The sequence below is a fragment of the Triticum aestivum genome, chromosome 2B (genome assembly GCF_018294505.1).
Source record: "Triticum aestivum cultivar Chinese Spring chromosome 2B, IWGSC CS RefSeq v2.1, whole genome shotgun sequence".
NCBI lineage: Eukaryota > Viridiplantae > Streptophyta > Magnoliopsida > Poales > Poaceae > Triticum > Triticum aestivum.
In genome coordinates this window covers 574,595,477-574,610,714 of record NC_057798.1, presented here as the reverse complement: position 1 = coordinate 574,610,714, position 15,238 = coordinate 574,595,477, and the positions used below count along the sequence as shown (strand labels likewise).

Sequence of the window (15,238 nt, the reverse complement as noted above, 5' to 3'; positions counted from 1 at the left end):
CTTTTTTACCCAACGCGAAGGACTAAATAAAATCATAAAACGAGCTATATAGATCTCCTAATAAAACCTTTATGGAACCTACAATTAGTTTTGTTCATTATTTACGGATGTGTTTTAATTTTTGTGAACATTTTCTAAAAGCTGATGGACATGATTTTTAAATTCCTGAATATGCTTTGAATATTGGCTCATTTAAAAAAATCATGAACATTTTTTATTTCATGAAATCATTAGAAATCGTGATTTGTTTATAATTTGTGAGCAATTTTTTAAGTCATGAACATTTTTTGATTTTTAGAATATTTTTTAAATTCACAAACAGTTTACCATTTTCCTACTTTTTTTCAGAACTCGCAATTGTTTGATATTTTGGAAATCCGAAATTAATTTTGAGATAAAAAACCAAAACAGAAATAAAAAAGTAAAAAGAAATAAAAAATAGGGGGCGCCATCAATCCGAAATTTATTTTTAGGGAAAAAACAAAATAGAAATAAAAAAAAGATATAGAAAACAGGGGGCGCCACGACCCGCACATGGGCTGGCCCATTACTGCGCTTGGTGAAAAGAAAGAGAAAAAGCGTGAGAACCAGGGATCAAACCCTGGTCTCCTGTGTGGAGCATCGTTGCCTCAGCCATCGCGCTGCTCATGCATTGGTGCTATAGCACACATGTCCGTGTGTTGCAACGGGATATACGCATTTAAGTGATTTAACATGCATCATCGGTAACGCTACACTCTCAAACAAACTCCTTTTGTCCCTATAATATTTGTAAAATAGAGAAAAGAAAACAGTTTCCACATTAGAAGATAACACTGCCCCTAGCAATCCAAGCGTTCATGACATTCTCAGATAGCAAGCAGGAAGCAAAATCTGCAGCAAGCAATACATGGAGCAAACAAGAACTTTTTGGAATTGAGACACTTGCATCTTTAAAATGGTGTACTACTCCTGGAGCAAGCAACAAGCAGCAAAGCAATACATGGAACAGAGAATGGCGATGGCAATAGCGTGGACGAGGGAGAAGAGGCTGCGGAGCGTTGCTCTCACTCTCACGCGGCTCTCACTCACTCTGTCCTGCTGCAACAGGGAGCCGCCATGGCCATCAACGCCAACTGCCGCCGCGTGCAGGCCTCGCTCCGATCCAGCCGCCCAAGACCTCTCCGCCCCAGTTCCATCCCATCCTCGCCTGCCGAAGCCCCGCGTCCCAGCCGCCGTCACCCGAGCTTGGCCATGGCGCCGCCAACCGGAGCTTCGCCCGCCTCCGGCCATTCCTCGGCCGGCTCCTGCAGCCCCGCGCCCGTCCCGGCCTCCTCCACGCCAAGCAGCAGCTCGTCGGAGCACGAGCTCCACCGGGTCCGCCTCCCTCTGTCGTCCCTCTTCTTCTTCTATCTCTTTTACTCCCTCTCTGCCTCTTCTCTGAAATTTCCCCACCTTGACCTTGCAGCTCCCGCCGCCGCCCTGCTCCGTTCATCGCCTTCTCCGCCAGATCCGGCGAGGCCCTGCGTTCCCAGCCTCGTCCCCGCCACCAGGTCGCCGCGCCGCACCACCGGAGACCAGCAGCGCCGTCGCACTCCGTGTCCTATCCCTGCTCGTGTACGTGCGCAGGAGACGCGCCAGGTCGCCTCGATTCAGGCCTCCTCCTCGCCCGTGGGCCACCAGCACCGAGCCGGCTTTCTGGCGAGACCCCAGTCCTGCCTCAGCCACTACGCCTGAAGCCGCCCCGCCGCAGCGCGCCTCCTCGCGTGCCTCGCCCCAACTGAGCACGCCGGCCGCCTTGTCCTCCTCCGCCGCGACGCCTCGGCCCGCGAAGGCGCCTCGCCAAGCAGCGGGAGGAGTTGCGTGCTAGGCTCACCTGGCGCAAGCGCGCCCGCGAGCTCACCCCCGTGCCGGCCAAGGCCGCCTTCGGCGACTCCACAACTCCCTGTCTGTCGCGCCCTCGAACGCCCGCCACAAGGCCGCTCCCCATTCCTGGCCTCGGGCGGCGTGGACGCCGGCAGCAAGCGGAGGCGCGTGCCAGGCGGTGGAGGACGGCTCGCGGGCGTCAGCGGCAAGCGGCGTGCCCGGCGGTGGAGTACGGCAATGGATAAACGGCGGCGGAGAACGCAATGGACGCAGGGGGCTTTTTGCAAAATCCAACCGTTTTCTGCAGTAACACATTAAAATAGGACTGCGGGTTAATTTTTTATAAACTGAGGGGCTTTTATGCAAAATCGCTAGCGACGGACGACCAGAAGCACTATTTGCTTTATTAGTAAAAAAAAAAAAGTAGGGAAAGATAGTACAGACGCAAGCACTCATACATACACGCATACACTCACCTCTATGAACGCACGCACGCACATCCTACTCCTATGAGCACCTCTAAGAGACTGAGCCGGCATATTATCTTGAGATTTACGAAGTCACCGTAGGCGCCTCGTCGTCGACGGAAACGTCTCCTCCCACTGAAAGCGCACACCAGAACTTGAACCCCGGTGGGCTAGGGATACCACTGACCCTCTAACCATCCAACCACAAGTTGTTTCGCAGAATCACTTTGTTGATCCACATCTTCTTCATGTAGACATCATCATGAAATGGTGGACCCACAAAGTAGATAATAAAGAGGATATGTGAGAGAGGGAGAGGGAGAGGACGAAGAAAACACCTTCACGTACACACACAAAGTATAGTAACGAGATAAAGATCTATTCATCTATGACGGTCGATTGGGTGTGACTAATTCAAAAAAAACATCTAAAAAGCCAAATATAAACACTAATTTGAAGATTAACAGTAACAAAAATTAGGAAGAGATCACGAGAACAGAATCCCAACGTCGATGTACATCTTTTTCATGTGGAGCTTATCTCAAATCGAAGCACCATTGTATAGATTAGACGGGATTAGGTGAAGGAGATTGAGGAAGGTGAGGAGAACACACCACGTGGAAACAGCTACATACCACCCGCACCGTATGTAAGGGCATATTTCTTCCTAAGTGGTTTTGGTGATTAATGACAGTACATTTGCGGACTAATCGTGTGCATTGAGCATTTCAGATATTTCATATCTAGGCACAAGACGATTCGGTGCCCCTCGGAGCCTATCGAAGACGGCTGTTCTCTATGGTTCTTTTTGCTGGATTTGAGTCATAGGAAAGCCGTACTATTAAGAGGGGGTCCGTTTCGAAAAGGTTAGGGTGGAATTAACACGTACACATCTGTTCCTTTGCACCACCTTTCCTTTGCATCAATGGAGCACCGTCTGTTTATCTTTGTCTTTGCTAAATGAAGGCTGCCAAATGCAAAAGTGTCAGTGGCATGCGGTAGTACTGCTCAAGAGAGCAGTAGTACTGCAGGTGCTTGCGGTAGTACTGTTGGAAAAGGTAGCATGCAATTTCAAAAAAAATTCTACGCTCACGCAAGATCTATCTAGGATATGCATAGCAACAAGAGGGAAGAGTGTGTCCACGTACCCTCGTAGACCGAAAGCGGAAGCGTTAACTTAACGTGGTTAATGTAGTCAAACGTCTTTTCAAATCAACCGATCAAGTACCGAACGTACGACACCTCCGAGTTCTACACACGTTTAGCTCGATGACGTCCCTCGAACTCTTGATCCAGTAGAGGCACGAAGGAGTCGATGAGTTCCGTTAGCACGATGGTGTGATGACGGTGTTGGTGAAGTGATCCGCGCAAGGCTTCGCCTAAGCACTACGACAGTATGACCGCAGGAGTAAACGGTGGAGGGGGGCATCGCACACGGCTAAACAATTGGTGTCCTTTGGGGTGCCCCCCTGCCCCCGTATATAAAGGAGGAGGGGAGGAGGCCGACCACAAGGGTCACACCAAGGAGGGGGGAGTCCTACTAGGACTCTCTTGAAGTTCCCACAAAGCGACTCTGAACCTAAGACCGGGCTGTGGGTGTCTTTTGATATTCTAAACTAAGAAAAACGCAATTGGATTTATTTTGGGGGAATGAGATGCTAGGAGATGGGAGTTATTGGTGGATTGAGAGGGGAGCAGATGCGTGGGCTAGTTCAATCTTTTTGCTCCTGCCAAAGTTCACCCACTTAAATATCTCATGACAAGACCAATGCTTACAGGAAGATTGGCAAGATGGGGCCATCATCCTTACTGAGTTCAACATTGTGCTTCATGTATGGGTGACAGATCGGCCATAGGAGTACTCCGGGATATACACCAGGGCAACTAATGTCGAGCATACGATGATGCCGCCCGTTTTCAGGATAGAAAGACCATCTTGGTGCACATGCTATGGGTCTTATTATTTGTTGGGAAAGCGGGAATCAACGAAGGCAGCCGCTCCAGCAGCTTTAGTACTTAAGTTAACGCCCGAGCCCTTCACTCCTAGTAGGATTCGGCCCCCCTCTTTTTCCTTCTTCTGGAGGGGGGAAAGGGGGAAGGGAGAGGGAAGAGGAGAAGGAAAGGGGGCGCGCCCCCTCCCCTAGTCCAATCCGGACTCCCCATGGGAAGGGGGCGCGTCCACCCTTTTGGGCTGCCTCCACTCTCTCCTATGGACCATGTAGGCCCAACAATTCCCCGGGGGGGGGGGGGGTTCCGGTAACCTCCCCGTACTCCGAAAAATATCCGACCTTTCCGAAACCATTCTGTTGTCCGAAAATAACCTTCCAATATATCAATCTTTACCTCTTGACCATTTCGAGACTCCTCGTCATGTCTGCGATCTCATCTGGGACTCCAAACAACCTTCAATTACCAAAACACATAAGTCATATAATACCTATCGTCATCAAACGTTAAGCATGCGGACCCTACGGGTTCGAGAACTATGTAGACATGACCGAGACACCTCTCCGATCGATAACCAATAGCAGAACCTGGATGCTCATATTGGTTCCCACATATTCTACGAAGATCTTTATCGGTCGAACCGCAATGTCAACATAGTTATTCCCTTTGTCATCGGTATGTTACTTGCCCGAGATTCGATCGTCGGTATCTTCATACCTAGTTCAATCTCGTTACCAGCAAGTCTCTTTACTCATTCCGGAGTGCATCATCCCGCAACTAACTCATTAGTCACATTGCTTGCAAGGCTTCATATGATGTGCATTACCGAGAGGGCCCAGAGATACCTCTCCGATATTCGGAGTGACAAATCCTAATCTCGATCTATGCCAACCCCAAAAACACCTTCGGAGATACCTATAGAGTATCTTTATAATCACCCAGTTACATTGTGACGTTTGATAGCACACAAGTCATTCCTCCGGTGTCCGGGGGTTGCATAATCTCATAGTCGGGGGAATATATATTTGACACAAAGAAAGCAGTAGCAACAAACTTGAATGATCATTATGCTAAGCTAACGGATGGGTCTTGTCCATCACATCATTCCACTAATGATGTGATCCCGTTATCAAATGACAACTAAAGCCCATTGCTAGGAAACTTAACCATGTTTGATCAATGAGCTAGTCTAGTAGAGGCATACTAGGGACACGTTGTTTTGTCTATGTATTCACACATGTATCAAGTTTCCGGTTAATACAATTCTAGCATGAATAAGGAAAAATAAAATAACAACTTTATTATTGCCTCTAGGGCATATTTCCTTCAGTCTCCCACTTGCACTAGAGTCAATAATCTAGATTACATTTAATGAATCTAACACCCATGGAGTCTTGGTGTTGATCATGTTTTGCTTGTGAAAGAGGCTTAGTCAGCGGGTCTGCAACATTCAGATTCGTATGTATTTTGCAAATCTCTATGTCTCCCTCCTTAACCAAATCTCGGATGGAGTTGAAGCGTCGCTTGATGTGTTTGGTATTTTTGTGAAATCTGGATTCCTTCGCCAAGGCAATTGCTCCAGTATTGTCACAAAAGATTTTCATTGGACCCGATGCACTAGGTATTACACCTAGATCGGATATGAACTCCTTCATCCAGCCTCCTTCATTTGCTGCTTCCGAAGCAGCTATGTACTCCGCTTCACACGTAGATCCCGCCATGACGCTCTGCTTGGAACTGCACCAACTGACAGCTCCACCATTCAATAAACATACGTATCCAGATTGTGACTTAGAGTCATCCGTATCAGTGTCAAAGCTAGCGTCGATGTAACCATTTACGACAAGCTCTTTGTCACCTCCATAAATGAGAAACATATCCCTAGTCCTTTTCAGGTACTTCAGGATGTTCTTGACCGCTATCCAGTGATCCACTCCTGGATTACTTTGGTACCTCCTTGCTAAACTTATAGCAAGGCACACATCAGGTCTGGTACACAACATAGCATACATGATAGAACCTATGGCTGAGGCATAGGGAATGCCTTTCATTTTCTCTCTATCTTCTGCAATGGTCGGGCATTGAGTCTAACTCAACTTCACACCTTGTAACACAGGCAAGAACCTTTTCTTTGACTGATCCATTTTGAACTTCTTCAAAACTTTACCAAGGTATGTGCTTTGTGAAAGTCCTATCAAGCATTTTGGTCTATCTCTATAGATCTTGATGCCCAATATATAAGCAGCTTCACCGAGGTCTTTCATTGAAAAACTCTTATTCAAGTATCATTTTATGCTATTCAAAAATTCTACATCATTTCCAATCAACAATATGTCATCCACATATAATATTTGAAATGCTATAGAGCTCCCACTCACTTTCTTGTAAATACATGCTTCTCCAAAAGTCTGTATAAAACCATATGCTTTGATCATCTCATCAAAGCATATATTCCAACTCCGAGATGCTTGCACCAGTCCATAAATGGATCGCTGGAGCTTGCACACTTTGTTAGCACCTTTAGGATCGACCAAACCTTCTGGTTGCATCATATACAACTCTTCTTTAACAAATCCATTAAGGAATGCAGTTTTGACATCCATTTGCCAAATTTCATAATCATAAAATGCAGCAATTGCTAACATGATTCAGACAGACTTAAGCATCGCTACAGGTGAGAATGTCTCATCGTAGTCAACTCCTTGAACTTGTCGAAAACCCTTTGCAACAAGTCGAGATTTATAGATAGTAACACTACCATCAGCGTCAATCTTCTTCTTGAATATCCATTTATTCTCTATGGGTCGTCGATCATCGGGCAGATCCACCAAAGTCCACAATTTGTTCTCATACATGGATCCTATCTCAGATTTCATGGCCTCAAGCCATTTATCAGAATCTGGGCTCATCGTAGCTTCTTCATAGTTTGTAGGTTCGTCATGGTCAAGTAACATGACCTCCAGAACAGGATTACTGTACCACTCTAGTGCGGATCGTGCTCTGCCAGACCTATGAGGTTCTATAGCAACTTCATCTGTAGTTTCATGATCTTGATCATTAGCTTCCTCTCTAGTTGGTGTAGGCATCACGGGAACATATTTCTTGGATGAGCTACTTTCCAAACTGAGAGCAGGTACAATTACCTCATCAAGTTCTACTTTCCTCCCACTCACTTCTTTCGAGAGAAACTCCTTCTCTAGAAAGGTTCCGTTCTTAGCAAAAAAAATCTTGCCTTCAGACTTGTGGTAGAAGGTGTATCCAATTGTTTCCTTAGGGTATCCTATGAAGACACATTTTTCTGATTTGGGTTCGAGCTTATCGGGCTGAAGCCTTTTGACATAAGCATCGCATCCCCAAACTTTAAGAAACGACAGCTTAGGTTTGTTGCCAAACCATAGTTCATACGGTGTCGTCTCAATGGATTTTGGCGGTGCCCTGTTTAAAGTGAATACATCTGTCTCTAATGCATAACCCCAAAATGATAGTGATAAATCGGTAAGGGACATCATAGATTGCACCATATCCAATAAAGTGCGGTTACGACATTCGGACACATCATTACGCTGTGGTGTTCCAGGTGGTGTGAGCTGTGAAACTATTCCACATTGTTTTAAATGAAGGCCAAACTTGTAACTCAAATATTCTCCTCCACGATCAGATCGTAGAAACTTTATTTTCTTGTTACGATGATTCTCTACTTCACTCTGAAATTCTTTGAACTTTTCAAATGTTTCAGACTTGTGTTTCATTAAGTAGATATACCCATATCTGCTTAAATCATCTGTGAAGGTTAGAAAATAACGATACCCACCACGAGCATCAACACTCATTGGACCGCATACATCGATATGTGTTATTTCCAATAAGTCACTAGCTCGTTCCATTGTTCTAGAGAACGAAGTTTTAGTCATCTTGCCCAGAAGGCATGGTTCACAAGTATCAAATGATTCATAATCAAGTGATTCCAAAAGTCCATCTTTATGAAGTTTCTTCATGCGCTTTACACCAATATGACCCAAACGGCAGTGCCACAAATAAGTTGCACTATCATTATCAACTTTGCATCTTTTGACATCAATATTATGAATATGTGTATCATCACGATCAAGATTCAACAGAAATAGACCACTCTTCACGGGTGCATGACCATAAAAGATAGTACTCATATAAATAGAATAACCATTATTCTCTGATCTAAATGAATAACCGTCTTGCACTAAAGAAGATCCAGATATAATGTTCATGCTCAACGCTGGCACCAAATAACAATTATTCAGGTCTAAAACTAATCCCGAAGGTAGATGTAGAGGTAGTGTGCCGATGGCGATCACATCAACCGTGGAACCATTTCCGACGCGCATCGTCACCTCGTCCTTAGCCAATCTTCGTTTAATCTGTAGTCCCTGCTTCGAGTTACAAATATGAGTAACCGAACCGGTATCAAATATCGAGTTACTATGAGAATTAGTAAGGTACACATCAATAACATGTATATCAAATATACCTTTGTTCTCCTTGCCATCCTTCTTATCCGCCAAATACTTGGGGCAGTTCTGCTTCCAATGACCAGTCCCTTTGCAGTAGAAGCACTCAGTTTCAGGCTTGGGTCCAAACTTGGGTTACTTCCCGGGAGTGACAACTTGCTTGTCAGTATTTTTGAAGTTCCCCTTCTTTTTACCCTTGCCCTTCTTCTTGAAACTAGTGGTCTTGTTAACCATCAACACTTGATGCTCCTTCTTGATTTCTACCTCCACAGTCTTTAGCATCACGAAGAGCTCGGGAATAGTCTTTTCCATCCGTTGCATATTGTAGTTCATCACGAAGTCTTTGTAGCTTGGTGGCAGTGATTGAAGAACTCTGTCAATGACACAATCATCTGGAGGATTAACTCCCAGCTGAGTCAAGTGATTATGGTACCCAGACATTCTGAGTATGTGTTCACTAACAGAACCATTCTCCTCCATCTTGCAACTATCGAACTTGTTGGAGACTTCATATCTCTCAACTCGGGCATTTGCTTGAAATATTAACTTGAACTCCTGGAACATATCATATGGTCCATGACGTTCAAAACGTCTTTAAAGTCCCAATTCTAAGCCGTAAAGCATGGCACACTGAACTAACGAGTAGTCATCAACACGTGAGTGCCAGGCATTCACATTGTTTGCAGTTGCTAGGGCAGGTGGTACACCTAGCGATGCATAAAGGACATAATTCTTATGTGCAGCAATGAGGATAATCCTCAAGTTACGGACCCAGTCCATGTAGTTGCTGCCATCATCTTTCAGCTTAGCTTTCTCTAGGAACGCATTAAAATTCAAAGGAACGATAGCACGGGCCATTGATCTACAACATAGATATGCAAAAAAACTATCAGGACTAAGTTCATGATAAATTAAGTTCAATTAATCATATTACTTAAGAACTCCCACTTAGATAGACATCCCTCTAGTCATCTAAGTGATACGTGATCCAAATCAACTAAACCATGTTCGATCATCATGTGAGATGGAGTAGTCTTCAATGGTGAACATCACTACGTTGATCATATCTACTATATGATTCATGTTTGACCTTTCGGTCTCCAGTGTTTCGAGGCCATATCTGTATATGCTAGGCTCGTCAAGTTTAACCCGAGTATTCCGCATGTGCAAATCTGGCTTGCACCCGTTGTATTTGAACATAGAGATTATCACACCCGATCATCACGTGGTGTCTCAGCACGAAGAACTTTTGCAACAATGCATACTCGGGGAGAACACGTATACCTTGAAATTTAGTAAGGGGTCATATTATAATGCTACCACCGTACTAATCAAAATAAGATGCATCAAAGATAAACATCACATGCAATCAAAATATGTGACATGATATGTCCATCATCATCTTGTGCTACCGTTCAAATGAGGTGGGGAGACACCATAATAAGAGTCCCAGATCAAATGAACCCACGAGATGTCCATCTTATTGAAAAATTTGAAAATGTGCTTGATCAGAAGAGCATAATTTTGGATTTATAAGTTGATGACACCAAGCCCACCACAACTTTTGGGCCGACAAACCAGCTCCCATGCAGCAAGAGACTGTCTAGGGTTATTCGTATTACCACACCAAAGACATTGTCTCTCTATCCGTTCAGTCTGCTTTAAGATCCCTACTAGTATGGACAAGGAACATAAAAAATAAATGGAAATAGAGCTGAGCACAGACTGGAGCAACTGGATACGATAGCCTTGATTAAGAAAACATGAAGAAGCAGATAATCTCCTTTCAATGCGATGCACTAGAGGCATCATTTCCAGTATATTTGGTCTAGTGGTTCCCATAGGAAACCCAAGATAAGTAAAAGGTAGAGTGCCCCCTTGACATCCAAGAATGGAGGCAATCCTACATGTTGAGAGGTATCATCGAAGACTTTGCAAAGTTAACCCTCAGACCAGTTGATGTTGCAAAAGTGTCCAACATTTGTTTGAGCACAATGATCTGACTGTCAACAGCAGAGAGGATGATCAACATGTTATCAACATACTGCACTATTGGGTAATCCTCAGAGCTAGAAGGAATAGGCAAGGACAATATCCCTTTGCCCTTCATGTCATTAACTACAAATTGAAGAAGATCCACTGCTATAACAAAGAGGATAGGGGAGAAAGGATCGCCTTGACGAACACCAGTTTTGCATTGAAAATGTCTACCTAGTACTCCATTTAACGAAACAGAGGATGAGCCATAGGCTAGCAAAGATTGAACCCACCCAATCCATTTATCATCAAATCCCTTATGTTTGAGAATTTGTAGGATAGCAAAGTGCTTGATTGTGTTGAAAGCCTTAGTAAAATCCAATTTAAGCAGCACAATTGGCTTGCCAGAGATTTTGCATTGATAAATATACTCAAAACACCAAGCCACACAATCTTGGATTGATCTGCACCTCAGAAACCCGTACTGGTTTTTATGAATACACTGAAGGATTACCTTTTGCAACCTATTGGCTAGCAATTTAGTAAGAAACTTCAGACAAGTATTTGTCAGAGAAATGGGCCTATAATCTCCAACCACTTCAGGGTTGAGCTTCTTTGGGATCAGAGTAATAAGAGAGGAGTTTGAACAGGCCAAGTCACATTTGCCATCATAAAATTCATGAACTAGCTTATAGAAATCCTCCTTGAGGATGTGCCAACATTTCTTTAAAAATAAGCCAGTGAAGCCATCTGGTCCTGGTGCTCTATCACAAGGCATGAATTTAATAACATCCTCAATTTCAGAGTCAGAGAAAGGCCGTGACAGATCATCTAGGCCGTCAATTTTATGAAGCAAATGATTAAGATAGAAAACCATATTAATTTGAGTAGAATGACCCATTCTGCCTTTGAAATCCGACCAAAACATCTTCGCAATCTCATGATGATTAGTGACAGTGTCCCCAGCATCATTCTTAAGTGATGAGATAGAATTCCTTCTATACCTTTCCGTAGCCATGGCATGAAAAAACTTCGAGTTTTCCTCTCCCACCTTAATTGATCTTATAGTGCAATGTTGCCGCCAATAGATATATTGCAAAATCAAAGTCTCCTGCAGATGCAACTTAACTATCTATCTGAAGTTGAATTCAGGTATTGTGAGCGTACGCAACTCCTCCATTTTATCAAAGAACAGAATGACAATATTGCAATCATTAATGAGTTTCTTGATAGTGGAAAGATTAGTGTGCCAAAGTTTAAGAGCATGCCTCAAAGATTTGAATTTTGTAGATATACTACCAGCCATTGAGTTCCTTCTGGTCGGTTTGTTCCAAACTTGAGTGACACAATCAAGAAAACCCGGGAGATCAACCCAATAGTTCTCAAATCTAAAAACCTAGCTTTTGGGATTGTTGTGGCAATTGTGACAACACATGGTACATGATCCGAGGAAGTGCGGGTAGGGGTTTGACCACAGTGTTTGGATATTTAGAAGTCCAGTTAACCGACGTGAAAAACCAATCAATTTGTTCGAGCAAAGGATTGATTTGCATGTTGGACCAAGTATATTTCCTTCCTTTGATTGGAAGTTCCACAAGACCGAGATGTCCAATAATATCGTTGAACAACATGTTATTAACATTTCCACCTGGAAGATTGCGATCATCCACATATCTCATAAAATTAAAGTCACCAACTAAAAGCCAATTCTCATCGAGGGGTATATGCAAATTATAGAGACATTGAACAAAATCATCTCTGGCCGGCCCTTGACATGGCCCATAAACAGAAACCAGAGTCCATTTATTAGAATTGTGCTTCGAGGTGAACTCAACTATGATGCCAAAAGACTGAATTTGAATTAACTACCCAGAGAAGATTGCAGAATTCCAAAAAATGACAATACCCCCCGACGCACCCTAGGATGGCGCATTGTTGCTCAAACCTCCATTTTCGCCTGATCTCTCTCCAAACTTGTTGATTTTCTAGGGATTGGTTCAGAAGGCCCCGATCTACACTTGCACCAAGAGCATTTTGATTCCCCCCACTAATCCCTTGCGGATCTTGTTACTCTTGGGTGTTTGAGCACCCTAGACGGTTGAGGTCACTTCGGAGCCATATTCCATTGTGGTGTCGTTGGGAGCCTCCAATTAAGTTGTGGAGATAGCCCCAACCTTGTTTGTAAAGGTTCGATCGCCGCTTTCAAGGGCACCAATAGTGGAAAGGCACCTCGCATTGTGTGAGGACATGAGGAGAATACAGTGGCCCTAGTGGCTTCTTAGGGAGCATTGTGCCTCCATATCGTTCCAATGGAGATACTTCCTTTCAAAGGGAAGGAACTTCGGTAACACATCCTCGTCTCCACCGGCTCCACTCTTGGTTATCTCTTACCTTTACTTGTGCAAGCTTTCATTGTGTTTTATCCTGTGCTTGCTTGTGTGCTTGTTGCTGTTGCATCTTATAGATTGCTCACCTAGTTGCACATTTAGACAACCTACTTTGATGCTAAGTTTAATTTGGTCAAGAAAAGCTAAAAATTGTTAGTTGCCTATTCACCCCCTGTCGATGTCAAAACCGGCGGATCTCGGGTAGGGGGTCCCGAACTGTGCGTCTAAGGCTAATGGTAACAGGAGGCGGGGGACACAATGTTTACCCAGGTTCGGGCCCTCTCTATGGAGGTAATACCCTAGTTCCTGATTGATTGATCTTGATGAATATGAGTATTACAAGAGTTGATCTACCACGAGATCATAATGGCTAAACCCTAGAAGCTAGCCTATGATTATGATTGTTCTTGTCCTACGGACTAAACCCTCTGGTTTATATAGACACCAGAGGGGGCTAGGGTTACATAAAGTCGGTTACAGAGAAAGGAATCTACATATCCGAATCGCCAAGCTTGCCTTCCACGCAAAGGAGAGTCCCATCCGGACACGGGGAGAAGTCTTCTATCTTGTATCTTCATAGCCCAACAATATGGCCACAATATATAGTCCGGCTATCCGAGGACTCCTTAGTCCAGGACTCCCTCAGTAGCCCCCGAACCAGGCTTCAATGACGATGAGTCCAGCACGCAGATTGTCTTCGGCATTGCAAGGCGGGTTCCTTCTCCGAATACTTCAAAGTACCTGACTTAAAGAGCAGTGTCCGGATTTTCATTCAATGTCACGCTCATCGGCTTCTGCACCTTCATGATTCTAGCTTCCAAGTGTCGAGCGAATGCGAGAGGTCAGGGGATTTTTACACTTGCCACCTTGACCATGTGAATATTGTCTATTTAAAGAGACGTGGATCTTCAGATCTAATCCATACCGTCTCCCCCAAACGAGGAATCCTCGGAGCTTGCACGCAACAACCATCCCAACATGGCTAGTGCTCCTTGCTCTACCTCCCGCCTTCATGACCCCAAACAGGGAGATTGGGAAAAGTGTTCAGTATCCCACGACCAACTGGTGAAGCTGCAGACCCAGGGATTTCTTTCCCCCACAGATCTAGTCCCCGTTCGAGCCGGATTGGCTTCTTTTGACGGTGGGGAGCAGGCGGAGGAGTTCCCCAACCGATCCAGGGGGGAACGAGTATGCTTTGTTCCCTATTTGCTGAGAGGTGTCGGATTTCCAATCCATCCGTTCCTCCGAGGGCTTCTCGAGCACTATGGTCTCCAGCTGCACAACTTCACACCCGCCTCCATCCTGCATATCGCAGGTTATGTCGCTCTATGCGTGCTATTTCTGGGTTGTGAGGCCCATTTCAAGTTATGGAAGAAGCTGTTTTGCCTCGTCCCTCGCAATCAAGAGGGATCAATATTCCAAGTGGGCGGAGCCGAAATATGGCGCATACCCGGGACCGGGTACCTATCCGGCACGCCGAAGAAGGCATCCGAAGAATGGCCTTCCGAATGGTTCTATGTTGAGGACGTCTCTCTCCCTGACCCAATCCGAATGGGTCTACCTGAATTTTCAAGTTCTCCGTTGAAGAAACGCCTCAGCTGGCGTCCCCGAAGCCTTAAGGAGGAAGATAGTACGGAAGTCCATCAATTGATGAGCAAGATAAAGATGCTTGCTCAATCTGGATTGTCGATAATCGAGTTTATGGCGATATCCATAATGCAAGGGGTTCAGCCACTCCAATACCGAGGGAGCCCCATGTGTCACTTCAACGGAGAAGACGATGCCACCCGTTGTGGTCGGAAGGGTCCGGACACTCCCGCTGCTTTGGCGAAAATACTGTCCGAACTGTATAAAGGGGAGAAAGAGGAGTTCATCCGCATTAAGCCCAGAGATGGATTTTCCATGTATAACCTGATACGTCCGTTTTGCATCATGCTTTTATATCAATATTTATTGCATTATAGGCTGTTATTACACATTATATCTCATTACTTATGGCTATTCTCTCTTATTTTACAAGGTTTACCATGAAGAGGGGGAATGCCGGCAGCTAGAATTCTGGCTGGAAAAGGAGCAAACATTGGAAACCTATTCTGCACAGCTCCAAAAGTCCTGAAACTCCACGAAACAT

The 15,238-nt window shown here is 44.7% G+C and overlaps 1 protein-coding gene across 1 annotated transcript; it reads left to right on the top strand.

Moving 5' to 3' along the window:
• Positions 1–947: 947 nt before the first annotated feature.
• Positions 948–2,192, top strand: LOC123046109 (vegetative cell wall protein gp1-like). Its single transcript, XM_044469393.1, has 2 exons — positions 948–1,356; positions 1,448–2,192. The coding sequence occupies exons 1-2, from the start codon at positions 1,099–1,101 to the stop codon at positions 1,847–1,849; spliced, it is 660 nt and encodes a 219-aa protein (XP_044325328.1). The 5' UTR covers positions 948–1,098; the 3' UTR covers positions 1,850–2,192.
• The last annotated feature ends 13,046 nt before the right edge of the window (positions 2,193–15,238 follow it).

Excerpts from the sequence above, each read along its gene's own strand:
- LOC123046109 (XM_044469393.1), top strand. The coding sequence starts at position 1,099 with ATGGCCATCAACGCCAACTGCCGCCGCGTGCAGGCCTCGCTCCGATCC. Across the intron at positions 1,357-1,447 it reads CGGAGCACGAGCTCCACCGG|CTCCCGCCGCCGCCCTGCTC; the intron begins GTCCGCCTCCCT and ends TTGACCTTGCAG.